The sequence below is a fragment of the Oncorhynchus gorbuscha genome, linkage group LG02 (assembly GCF_021184085.1).
Source record: "Oncorhynchus gorbuscha isolate QuinsamMale2020 ecotype Even-year linkage group LG02, OgorEven_v1.0, whole genome shotgun sequence".
NCBI lineage: Eukaryota > Metazoa > Chordata > Actinopteri > Salmoniformes > Salmonidae > Oncorhynchus > Oncorhynchus gorbuscha.
In genome coordinates this window covers 44,704,623-44,718,531 of record NC_060174.1, presented here as the reverse complement: position 1 = coordinate 44,718,531, position 13,909 = coordinate 44,704,623, and the positions used below count along the sequence as shown (strand labels likewise).

General features: G+C 41.7%; 1 protein-coding gene across 4 annotated transcripts in view; it reads right to left on the bottom strand.

Annotated features, from left to right (window-relative positions):
* Nucleotides 1-13,649, bottom strand: part of LOC124002822 (UPF0606 protein KIAA1549-like) — a 74,586-nt gene extending 60,937 nt beyond the window's left edge. For all 4 annotated transcript variants that reach the window (XM_046310578.1, XM_046310586.1, XM_046310579.1 and 1 more), the window contains exons 1-2: nt 13,469-13,649; nt 11,758-12,044 (exon numbers count right to left, since the gene is read on the bottom strand). In XM_046310578.1, the coding sequence (XP_046166534.1) occupies nt 11,758-11,890 (133 nt within the window). In that variant the 5' untranslated portion in view covers nt 11,891-12,044; nt 13,469-13,649. The remainder of the gene's footprint in view (nt 1-11,757; nt 12,045-13,468) is intronic.
* Between the last annotated feature and the right edge of the window lie 260 nt (nt 13,650-13,909).

Sequence of the window (13,909 nt, the reverse complement as noted above, 5' to 3'; positions counted from 1 at the left end):
GCTCCTAGCAGAACTGGGCTAGGCGAGGCGAACGTCTGTACCTCACACTCCCTTAAAACGCCTTCGCTTGAAAAGGAGACAAAAGTGGCAATATTTCTGTTGAGATGCTGTAGAAACAACATAGCCAGTTCCTCAAAATACAAATCTGCAATTAATTTAGACGCTTTTGCAGAGGAGGTTTTAGTCACACAATTTTACATCTAATTAAGACGTTAGGTGCAGTACTTCACAAGTGAAAAAATATGCATGAAAACTAGTCGTCTCCCGTTGAATGACAAACACTTTATTGAAGAATCCTGTCCACTCCTACTAAGAGTAGTACTGTTGACCAATCACCGATGAATGGGTGTAGACGTCGGCCAACAAACTTTGACTTGCCTCAAGAACATTTTTTGTGTGCGCGAACAGCTGAAAAAAACCCTTGCTGGACACCAAAACTAATAAAAAACGTCACAAAATGTCATAAAATAAGACGGACTGTTTCAACTAGGAAGCTAGGAAACAGAAATTTCCAAAGATGCCTACCTACTTACAGTATTCACATTCATATTCATAACAAATACATGCCATTTGTTTATAGATGATTGTAATATGATCTTGTAAATCGTAGCATACTTCTAAACCCCATTCCATTGCATTGACCTGTCCTTGACCAAACAAAAGCAGACTACCGCTCTCCTCAAAAGCGATCCCTAAGCCAAAGAATGCAGCTTCAAAGGGCAGAAAAAGATAGCAATACTGGGGTTGTGGTTCAATAAAACTGTTTGGTTGTGCTACGGGGCCTGGCGACAGCATCAGCACCCCAGTGTTTGGCTTTTGATGGCTGCTGCCCATTGATCTGTCTCTGGCTCCCTGCTCTAATGAATAATGAATGGCTCCATTGTCATCCGGCATGCATCACATTACACATGGCAATGGACGCTACTCATAATTAGCCAGAGCTTAGGCTAGTTTGGACTTAGAGCGTTGCCTAGAGTCCATTTTTTATTTTTCCGCCTGGGTAGCCTATAGTGCGATGCTGCTGGAAAACGCACCAGCCCCGATTTCATTCACAGCGACAGGGAAAGAAGCAGAACTAGGACCTATAAGGAAGTCAAGTAGAACAATTACTCTGCTGTGTCTGGGGGAACAATTATGCCAGAGTCATCATGGTCAATTTGACCTAGAAACTTTTTCTCTGAGCCAGAAGGAGGAAAAGCTGATAGCTGACTGCAGAAACAAAGCATGGAACTGTTGTCATCACTTTTCACTGTGCTGACGTGAACTGTATGGTGATAAGTAAGGATTATGTGCAGCTCTCCACACAAAGGGAGGCCAGACCCACAGATAGCTGAAATAGATCACTGTAGCCAATATTCCTCCCTTTACTGATACTGGTCTTGGGATGGCTAAAGTAAAGAAATTGAAAATACTGATTCAGAGATAGCCTAAAGATTGTCCAGTTCAAGGTCAGTTCACTGTCACTTTAACTGTCTGTTTGGGGGGGAGGGGGAGACAATGTTTCCAGTGGGCAGAAAACTGATATGAAGAAGTCTGAGGGAGCTGACCTACACTGTGTGGCTGTAAAATGATAACACCAGAGGGAAAATGAATCTGGAGTAGACTACTCAGTATGGTGATTTCATCATCAAAGCCACTTCATTAATGCCTAATTGAAAGAGGCACTGCTGCTGCTGAATCTACGGAGTCTTTCAGCGGCGACGGTACACAATGAGTCCGCTGAATACGATGGCGATCTGAATACGATGGCGATCTGAATGCGATGGCGATCTGAATGCGATGGCGATCTGAATGCGATGGCGATCTGAATGCGATGGCGATCTGAATACGATGGCGATCTGAATACGATGGCGATCTGAATACGATGGCGATCTGATTACGATGGCGATCTGAATACGATGGCGATCTGAATACGATGGCGATCTGAATGCGATGGCGATCTGAATACGGTGTCGATCTGAATACGGTGTCGATCTGAATACGGTGTCGATCTGAATACGGTGTCGATCTGAATACGGTGTCGATCTGAATACGATGTCGATATGAATACGGTGTCGATCTGAATACGATGTCGATATGAATACGCTGGTGATCTGATTACGATGACGATGTGAATATAATGGTGATCTGAATACAATGGTGATGTACATCTGTGGTCCCCATCAGCCGCTGGGGAGAAGGCAGAAGATTCCAGGGGCTCCTTCGCTCACTACTGCTTCTACTTCCAAGTGCCAGACTCTTGGACGATATGATTCAAGTTGTCACTGTTACCACTGCTTCTCAATTAAGGTCCCACCTACAGCCAAGCAGGAGCCAGTCAAGTGGAAAGCAAAGCAGCGGGCATGATAAGAAAGACTTATTTATAGGAGTGCTGCTCTGCCAATCCCAGAGGGCCTAGCCCCTGACGGAAGAAGAGTTTAAATATTCTTCCTCCCTACCAAGAACACAGATTACAGTAACGTCAAATATGTCAGAGGCACGGTAAACTGAAACAACTAGCCTAGCTAAGTACTGGCTGAGGCAAGCTCGTTTAGGAGTTAGGGTAATAGCAATGCTGCATGTTGCTGTCTTGAAGGATCATTCAACCATGTCTTTACTTTATGATAATAGTGATGGGTGAGTAAATAGCCTATGCATATGATATTACTGTGGGCCACCATAAAGCTAATAGTTCTACCATTGTGGATATAGCCCTCTTAGGGCCCTATAGAATCTGCATCGCGGAATCCAGATATTAAAACTGAATTCAACTATGTTAACAAATGTATTGAACTTAGTAGGAAAGCAACTACATGTGTTGAACTTAGAAATCCCTTCATTTAATATATACTTTTTTTAATCATTAATTTGCACAAGATTATCAAATCAAATACATTTTTATTGGTCACATACACATATGTAGCAGATTTAGCTCCAACACTACAAAAAAATGATTCACGACAATACACATAAATCTAAAAGTAAAAGAATGGAATTAAGAAACATATAAATATTAGGACGAGCAATGTCGGAGTGACATTGACTAAAACACAGTAGAATAGAATACAGTATATAATATGAAATGAGTAAAGCTGTATGTAAACATAAAACATAAACAAAATGATTCGTATTGTCCTTCAGCTTTCTGACGAGGTAACGGCACAGGAATGGTCCTGTCTGTGTATGCACGTTTGTTTACCACTTTGTGTAGCCGTTAGCGATGATGCTAATGTAAAGACTGGTAAATGGAAAGGCTTCCCCAAAAACAATCTCAATTCAATTCTACCTACAAAGTAATCTATGCCTACCCGGAAGAATGATATCACGAATATATGCATCAATCCAGTGGCCATATGTTTTTGCAAACTACACGAGCGCTAAAGAAACATTGCTAACCAAACAATGGTCTCTGGCTGGTGAACAGTTGACTTAAAGGGAAACGACACCCAAAATATTTAATGTATTTGATGTGTAGTCCTGATGTGGTTAAAGCATTGTTGTGGACTTACAACATCCAATTTAGTTGTTTTTCTATGGAAAAACTGAATTTGGGAGAAAACTAAACGGAACAGATTTGATAGGGCCCTACCTTCTACATCAGACTCAAAGACCAAGGCCCCCTCTTACAATGTTCATTTTCAGAAGGCCACGCAAAGAGAGTTCCATTCAGAACACAGGCAAAGAAACGCAGACCAGAGCTTTCCTTTGTCTGAAGGCAGTCCAAGCCATTGGTGATAAATATGCACATGCAGTGGTTCTCTGGTCTCCCTGCCAAGGGGAATCATCCCAGCCCTAGCGAAGCCTTGCTCCAGCCAAGCCTTGCAGATCCTAAGTGTAAAGTGGTGGGCTTGCTGAAATCATCAAACGAACGAGGATAGACACACATATTCATTTCCCTCCACGGGCCTAGATTATAAAACCAGCCTCTCTCATCCTACAACTCACTTCCAGCAGGAGAGGAAGCCACTTTGATGAATCTCTCTCTGCACAGCACAATCCCTTCTTCCGCCGATGTAATTTCAACCCCTCGTGGGAATAAGCCTGGGCCTGCATCATCTGCAGAGATCCAGAGGGCCAGAGTCAGTTATCAGAGTTATCAGCTAGAGTCGGGGTCCTCTTATCTGCAGGCAGGAACTAGCTATATATGGGCTATATCTGGGCTATGGGACACGTCTACAGACACTGAGGCACATCTGGATTCTAAAGACCTCCCATCTCTTCACACCTCTGATAACCTCTTTAGAGCAGCTGGGAATGTTTCTGAGGGCCTCGTGGACGTCAAGCAGGCGAGACAAACACTGTAGCATTGCCTCTACTGTAGTTCTAACACAGCTTGGTCGGCACCTACATACTTTGGTAGCGTGGAACAATTTCATGCCTACAAAGCAATCAAAACGAGGCACGGGTGAACGCTTGTCGATTGTTAGGGAGGTATTATAAAAGGATTGTCTTTTGGTAATCTGATTGAGCTGCTTGCAAAATGTTTGGCGATGTAACAACCATTCCGGTTTCCCAGACGTGTGCACAGCAGTGCACGTAGGCTACTGTGGATGCGGCTCATCTCTACAGGGGGGCATGAGCTGCCCCTGCCATGCCTGCTTGCTGCCTACTGACTGTACTGAACTTTTCACAGCCATTCAAATGCCTGATTGTGCAGAACAAGAGTAGGCAGCACTAATAGGAGATCATAACCAGCACTGGGCAAAGCTCACGTGAACATGGGCCCTACTGACTAGGCTATGTTGGGAATCTTTTGGATTCATCCAATTCTTAGCCCTTTCCCCAACAGCTCTTTCTCTTTGTCCCGGGATAACTTTTTTCGGCTAAAAATTGTCGTCGGACCATCCTCAACACTCTCACTACAGTCTCTCTCTCATCCCAGTCCAACACTACTACAATGGGAGGCAGGGGGAATAGGACACCCCTCTGTCTGCCAGTGAACAGTTATGTTTAACAGGTGTTTAATGGTTCAAAGTGCTATTAGTTAAACAGTTGAAAAATAAGTTAGTTGTTGTGACTGGCCAATGGCCGGGGAAGTGTGGCCATGATTAGAGCTCAATGAAAAGGAATACAATTTTATAATTCCTGATTTCCTGGGGAGGCTTCCCTCAGGCATTCCAAATTAAATCCTATTACCATAGTTTCATTAGTTTTTGACAGCTCTTTAAAAAGCCTTTTTCATGGCACATGATAGATGGAGAGGAGGGGAGCTCAGGACATGATCTATAAAGTAGCCCAGAGTAAACAGCCATTTAAATGGAAGGATTGGGTCCTTTCTCTCTTTGTCCTCACGACAGGAAATTGGTTTAAAAGTCAAGCTTTTACTAAGGGACCATGCCAACCCTCGTCTCTGAATCCTCTCTTTATTAGGAGTACCAGCATCAAACAAACCCTCTGTCCACACTATGTAAATCACACCACCATGCAGGCGGTGCCCCTGGATCCACTAAATCCACTGTGGTGGAGTCACATCACTCATCAGAAGACAATGGTTTGCCAAAGGTTTGTCATTCAGTGAAATACAGAGGAACTGTGTTCAAATCTGCTAAATTAATTTCCTAAATAGGCAGGTAGGCCTACTCAGCAAAGACCGTCTGAGCCCCAACATTGATCAAGGACTGACAAGTTACAAAAATAGTAGCCTATCTATTCTTGGTTCGGTCTTCATGTTGCTGCTGATATTGTGAGCGCACAAGCAAAATAGGACAAAATAACGATGATTCTGTTCTTTTCGGTAAGTGACCCCAATCCAACCCTCTGAGTTATGCCACGGGCCAACTTTAACAAACCCACGTAACTACGAATGAGAAGCTCCAGCAACTCCAGGGTAGTGGTTCTCAATTAGCTTTTTGTTAGCACGAAAAGCTGTGCAAACACTCAACAAAAAAAGACTTGTCATACAGTCCACTAAATAAAGTAAAAGACTATTCGCATCATAGCATCAAGGCAAGACCAAGAACAAGCTACTAAGAGTAGGTCTAAATGGAATATCAATAATGCATTGTAGACATTTCATGGCACAGTAGGTATAATAATAGAACCATTCAACAAAGCCAGAGCAACCCTAAAATAGGATCAGAGAATTCAGAAGAGCTGTCATTGTTGAAGCCTGGGGGGAAAACTAATCCATTACGATTTTGATCTTGAAATGACATCGATTTAACATCAAATAAACTGCAAGTTAGCATGAATGATGCCAAATCAAGTCATTGTGGATAGGATAACCTCATTGCTTTGAAATCAGAAGTTATGAGCAGTGATATGACAACCATATAAGCTACCGAAATCAGTCTTCTTAAAGCGCACTTCTGATTCTTGTGTGCTAGCTGCAGTCTTCTCCATCATTGCGTCTTCAAAACCCCTCGTTCCTGCTAGGCTATAGCCTAACTCATGTAGGCTATTAGTCTAGCCTGGGGCTGTTGCGGTGACCGTATTACCGCCACACCTGCGGTCATGAAGGCAGTCAAATTCAACCTGACCATTTAGTCCCGGTAATTATGCTTCTCCTAGCGCTGATGCGCGGATGATGCGCGGATGGTCATTGGTAGCCTACCAAACTTGCTAACTGCCTGGTACTCAGCACTCTATTGTCCATTTAATCACTCAGATATCGATGCAAATGAAATTGGCTATGCAATTGCGCGGGAAAACAAGAGTGATGGCTTTCTTAATAAGAGGAGGATCCCATCAGCTTTCTATGTTTACTATATTTATTTCTCAACCTTCCTAATATTAAGCCCATTGCTTCTCTTTACAACAGGAGTATAGTCTAGTTGGGAAAAGCGTCCTCCATTCTCTATTTAAGTGCATAGATGACATGTCATTTTTTCCCCGTGCCCCTGTTCCCGACAGGTGCATGATAACGGTCCATTCTAAATCAAAACTCATTTCACACATATATTATTTAGTATATGTAAAGACAAGATTAAATCAAGAATAGTCTTATGGGTGACAATTAGCCTATCACTTGTGAATGATATATTATCACTTGTGAATGATGCCCAGAGTAAGGCAAGAAACAATGCCTTTTCCCCTGCTTTAAAAAAAACATAGTCCCACACACATCATGTAGCCTATCCGTTCTGATAAGGTTTGTATTACAACTAAAGTGGCCACATAACTTCTTAAAATGAAGCACATGAATCCGCTTTACAAGGGGTGTAGAGCCTAACTGCTATACATACATAAAAGCATTACATGCATAATCACATTTGTGGTCACTTTTGATAATGGTGTTTTCCACTAATGCAACATTCACGCTTATAGCCTACTGCTGCGTGTGCATTGCTGCGCTTATAATATGAAGACATTTTAAGCTAAACGTTCTCATCTGTTGCGTCAGCCACATTGCGTAAAACAGGTTTTTTTTATGCTGGTGGTTGTATTCATTTGGGATCTATCGCATCCCACAACTGTCCCAGACTATAGAATAGGTCAACTTTTACACTATGGGGGATGTAGATTGCCATAGGCTAGTGCTTTCGCTGTTTGTTAGGCCTACTCATCTAGTTGGCTGACGAAAAGTGGACAGTTCTTCCAATATCTTCAATATGCACCATGCAGTTGCGTCCCTGAGAGCTGCTTCCATGCACGCAGCACTCAGGTAGAAGGGCACAACGCAGCACTCAGGGCCAAGGGCACAATGGCCACTGGGTGCAAAAGACATGTATTTTAGGGTGCATTACGGCCACACAAAGGGGATGCCACCAGGAGATTAGAGGCATTATCAAGTGCTTGTCAAATTGTGAATGAGAGACTGATGAAGTGTGTACAGACTGCGCAAAAAACAAAGCAGAGGTCATGCCTTTCAAGCAACTTTTTTCAAAGCATCATTAGAGTCGCAAAATGCAGCCTTACAATGTATTAAAAAATATAAGCATATAGCCCAATATTGGTACAATGACTAAAGTTACATTAATAACTCTAAATGAAGCATATAGGAATACCTATTTATTTGTTAATTAACCGCTCAACACAGAAAAGCCGCATGTGTGCACTCCCTCAAATTGTTTGGGGAAAATATCCTTTCTATTTTATTTTGTGTTCAATTGTTTTCTTCATACTATAAAATAATGTAAAATAATGCAACAGAATTCTAAGCAAATCTTGTCTGCTAAATGAACTAGTGTAGCCCACAGCCATATGGCATAGCCAGATCAGGACCTAACATAAGGACAACTCAGAGGATGTTCTCCTGAAATAGACTACATTCTCTTCATATCATGTTTCTTTAGACCTGTCTAAAATAAATAATGGATTTATTGTGAAGATGTGGGCTATATTACATAGATTTATTAGACTTTTAAAAATGTAGATGTTCCAAAGGTCTGCATCAGTGGCTTGTAGGCTGTGTGTGGAAGCCAGGATATGCTAAATCTGTTTGTTAATTAATGGTCAATTACAATGAGACCAACAGTTATTTGCTTGACATTCACCAGATGACAAAATTTTGTGAGCGCCACAGCCCTAGTCTAGCCTAGGCTACACTCTTAGAAAAAAGGGTTCCCTCGGCTGTCCCCATAGGATAACCTTTTTTGGTTCCGGGTGGAACCTTTTTTGGACCATTTTTTGGAAAGGGTTCTACATGGAACCCAAAAAGGTTCTACTAGAACCAAAAGGGTTCTACCTGGAACCAAAAAGGGTTCTCCTATGGGGACAGCCAAAGAACCCTTATAGGTTCTAGATAGACCCTTTTATTCTAAGAGTGTACACAAAGAGAAGGCAGCCTAAGCAACAACTGTAGGCATCATTACCATCAGAGCATAAGATGTAATACATTAGTGTTAATAACCTAGCAATCAACATCCAACAAGCCACAACAAGGTGCAGATAAGGATAAGCTTAGGGTAGCCTAGTGGTTAGAGCGTTGGACTAGTAAGGTTGCAAGTTCAAATCCCCGAGCTGACAAGGTACGAACCCACTGTTCCTAGGCCGTCATTGAAAATAAGAATTTGTTCTTAACTGACTTGCCTAGTTAAATAAAGGTAAAATAAAAAATAAAACTTACCCATTCACATCCAGGCTACGTAGCATATTGTCTTGAGTGTCTTCTTCAAAACTATAGCAGCAAAACTAATAGCACACATGGCTGTAAAACCCTGTGTGGGTATTGAGTACAGTGGTGGGGAATAGCAACACCTAGTCGATTTCATATTCGTCTAATTCCCTATTAGTGGTTACAAAAACTGCCACTCATACAAAAGGCAAGCCTGCCATTAGTCACCTGAGTAAAAGCTAGCGTGATATGCCGTAGACTACAGTACATTGTGCATAAATCCAGTTAACCGAAGTGCAGATTAAAATATGAGAAATCTTTCAGGAGGAGTTGGCTGGACTTCATTTGAGTGCTATAGATATTCCTGATTTATGGACTGACACTTTCAACAGAACAAATAGAACAAAGTCCTGAGCGTAAGCCTTTAAAGCTCAGTTACGAGCCAATAGCTTAGACCTACTCCCTATTTTTCACATTAGGGATGCAATTATTCTTCATTTCAAAGAAAATGCTAGGAATTCTGTTATATTTACATCTGACAGAATTAGCCAAGAATAACAGCTACTTGCCTAGGTCCATTAGATAAACACAAAGACAGGCATTTCAATGTGCACCTTCAGCCGACAGACAAATAATTCCCCATGGCCCAATTTCTGTTTGCACCAATTCAGGTTTAAGGATGCACTATGAAGAAATGTCTTCGCCATTTCCTGGTTGCTAGAATTCTAAAAGTTTGCTTAATTTTCAGCTGGTGTACAAAATCGAAAGTAAAAGACACAAAAATGTAACTTAGGAACGAGAAGCATAGAAATGGCGTACATAGAACATATCTACCCCTTCTTAGACTTGCTTTCAATGAGAATGACAGATCTATAACACACATTTTTATGTGCATTTGGTTGGGCCGCCCAAAAAGTTATATTGCAGCTTTAAGATCAGGCAATAGGCTACTTTGCCAAGGACATTATTCAATGTTCTCATACCTGTATAGTAATACTGTAATTACAAATAGTGACAATATTGTATTAGACTACATATAGATAAATTATGAAAAAGGGGCAATATAGAAGAGTGAGTCAAGCCAAACAGGCCAGTAAAATGCCTGTCACTCTTTTTGTTAGGCATTGACAATAGCGCCATTAAAATATGAGTGTGCACTATCTATCTCTGAATGACTCTTGTGTGTGACACCCACTTAAGAATGCAACTGCCTGATTCAGACCATAATGTGACTCCAAACAGAAGTGGCCGTGTCCTACTCCTCTTGTTACTCAGCACAATCAGAACAATGTCCCCATGTTCACAATTGCTTTTCTGTTTCAGTGCTTTCAGAAAGTATTCAGACCCATTTACTTTTTCCACATTTTGTTACGTTACAGCCTTATTCTAAAATGGATGACATTATTTTTGTCCCTCATGAATCTACTGTGTGTAGCCCATGGCAATTAAAAAATATATATAATTCCTATTTATACAAGTATTTACTATGAAATTGAGCTCAGGTGCATCCTGTTTCCATTGATCATCCTTGATGTTTCTACAACTTGATTGGAGTCCACCTGTGGTAAATTAAATTGATTGGACATGATTTGGAAAGACACATACCTGTCTATATATGGTCCCACAGTTGACAAGAGCATGTCATAACAAAAACCAAACAATGAGGTTGAAGGAATTGTCCGTAGAGCTCTGAGACAGGATTGTGCCGAGGCACAGATCTGCGGAAGGGTACCGAAACAATTATGCAGCATTGAAAGTCCCCAAAAACACAGTGGCCGCCATCATTCTTAAATGGAAGAAGTTTGGAACTACCAAGACTCTTCCTAGAGCTGGCTGCCTAGACAAACTGGGCAATTGGGGGAGAAGGGCCTTGGTCGGGGAGGTGACCAACAGGACAATGACCCTAAGCACACAGCCAAGACAACGCAGTAGCTTCTGGACAAGTCTCTCAATGTTCTCGAGTGAACCAGCGAGATCCCAGACTTGAACCCAATCGAACATTTCTGGAGGGACCTGAAAAGAGCTGTGCAGCGACACTCCCCAATCAACCTCACAGAGCTTGAGAGGACCTGCAGAGAAGAATACAGGTGTGCCATGCTTGTAGCGCCATACCCAAGAAGACACGAGGCTGTAATCGCTGCTAAAGGTGCCTCCACAAAGTATTGAGTAAAGGGTCCGTGTTTATTTGTAATAAATTTGCAAATATTTCTAAAAACCTATTTTTTGCTTTGTCATTTTTGCTTTGGTATTGTGTGTAGATTGATAAGGGGAAAAAAATGATTTAATACATTTTAGAATAAGGCTGTAACGTAACAACATTTTGAAAAAGTCAAGGGGTCTGAATAATTTCTGAATGCAATGTAATGTGATATTTCACCAACTGTGAATAGGCTATTATCAATATGGCAAATACAATTAAAGGTTATTCAACTAAGGGTTAATACACTGACATTTTCACTTAGGATTCCGTAGCATTTCCCGCCTGTTGATTTGCCATCTGTCTGTTACCAGGCATAGGCTACTTGCCCATACTATGTGAAGTTATCAAACATGAATATAACTTTGCATACTAATGGAAAGTAACATGCTATGTGTGTAATAACACACAGTAGATGGCTCCCTATAGTTAAGATTGACTTGCCATCCTCATATGACCTTCAAAACCCATTGAAATGTCTTATTGGTCCATGGTTGTTACATCATGACTGTATAGGTTTGTTACATGACATCAACGCAGTACAAATTGGTGGTAAATGCTGTCTGTGAGAGGTGTGCCTGCTTACCTGCTGCAGGTGAAGCTGCTGTGGTCATCGTAACCAACACGATCAGCCCAAGGACCGCTGCACCAAAGCCTTGAATGCGCAGCAAGGTCTTGGGAATCACCACTGAACCCATAGAGAAGCTTAAACCCTCCATTGCATGGAAGTCAGGGCATTTTATCCAGTTATGAAGAGAATAATCATCCCAGTATATACAGCAAACTTGAGAATGCAGGTCTTGCTTGTGTGAGCTCCCTCAATGTGCCCCTTCTTCCATATTATCTGCTTTTGGTAACAGAAGGGTGATTAAGCTGTGTGCAAAAAGACACGACTATGTCAGAGAAATGCAGTACGTTATGTGAGCATAACAAAGCAAAGAATATAGGCAATAAATATGCAGGCCAAAAAATATGAACACACACAATACGGAAAGACAACACACATTGGGCTAAAACGTTCTGTTTATCTAAAAATCACTCAATCTTAATGACCCTGACCTGACGGTGTGCTAGGCTGGACGCAGGCATGCTAGGGGGGGGGTTCAGCTGCCTGGTTATGTCCTTTGTTCTCTCCTGGGTTAAGTTTTTATATTGGGGACTTGCACTTGCAACTTATTAAGAAGACACTCATCTGCAATAACAGGCCAGGCACTTGGCAAAGATGATGTAAATGCAAAATAGGGATTAGCTACAGTAAATTGCAAAGTGCTGGGAATTTACCTGCAAGTGCCAAAACCAGTTACAATGTAACATAACAATCGTGAATATGTGTGTCTGACTGGCAGCACTAGGAAATACTAATATTCTTCTTATTTACTATTTCAGTTGCTTGGATTCAACAGCTGGAATTGTAATTGGGCTAAAACGTTCTGTTTATCTAAAAATCACTCAATCTTAATGACCCTGACCTGACGGTGTGCTAGGCTGACGCAGGCATGCTAGGGGGGTTCAGCTGCCTGGAGTTGTTGCCCTTGTCCCTTTCTCTGCTATTGTCATTCTAATGGAATACAGAAAGAACAAAACCCTGTCCATCAAAATGTGCAAATTTATGGGCAAAGACACAAAACATCCACATCGAATGAAATATTTTTCTTGACCAAATAACATGGAAAACCACTTTTGTTTTGTGCAGTACTAATTCACCATTCTTACAAACCACTTAATGTCAATGTACTTTTGTGTACATAGGCTGGTCATCTAGGGTACCTGTTGACTTTCCATTACCATGAAGAAAAATGTCACAAAAGTAGTGCACTGGGCCTTTACTAGTCCTGTATTAGCAGACTGATATAGACTACATGATTTTTCCCCTCCTGCTCTCCCAGTCAAAAATCGCTGCACCCCCACCCACAAACTACTTCCCTCGGCTATGCCTAACGGGTCTCAATGGGATATTATTCTCGTTCACTACTAACGTTAGCTAGCTAGCCTGCTGCCTGGCTGGCTGTCTCGTCATGAGGTTGTCTCCTTATCCTCCGTCATATCCAGACCCGTTTCCTAAATACCACTTGAAATATCTTATGATTAAATAAAACAAGTTATACTTAGTTTTTATCATTAACAATCGTGAGTCAATATTCAACAACTGAAACAAACAATGGACATGTTTTAAACAGTTTAGCTAGCTAGCTTGGTAGGGCTCGGTGTTAAAATAGATAACCGGAATCCTGTGCCCATCTATCCCATGCATTTACTACGTCCCAATCACTGACATAGCAGAGCACACAACCTCTTACCAAAACGGAGCTTCACGTTCTGTTTCTCTTTGTCTGGACGTTTTCATACCCATAAAAACAATAACATGAAACCGGAATAGCTATCTAAATACCACTTGAAATAGCTAGCAAGTTAGTTAAAGATCAAGGACAAATATAATTTCCCTTCCCGTTTTCTTCAGACAACTCTAGCTCTCACAGTGACCACTCGTCATGGGGATTTCAATAACTCCTCCCCCTGAACCCATATTCAATGTCTATTTTGTCAAGTCCCACGGCCATTGGCTGCAGGGGCAGTCCTTCAAATAGGTCATTCGGTTGTCCAATTCAGTGGTCCTGTTGGGTTGTCCATCTCTGTCGGCGTCTGTGGTTTCACAGCAACGTCGCGACGCACCCAAGCCCTTGAGCGATCTGCATGGGATCAAATGAAATGGGTAGACAGACAGACTGAAGGATTCAATT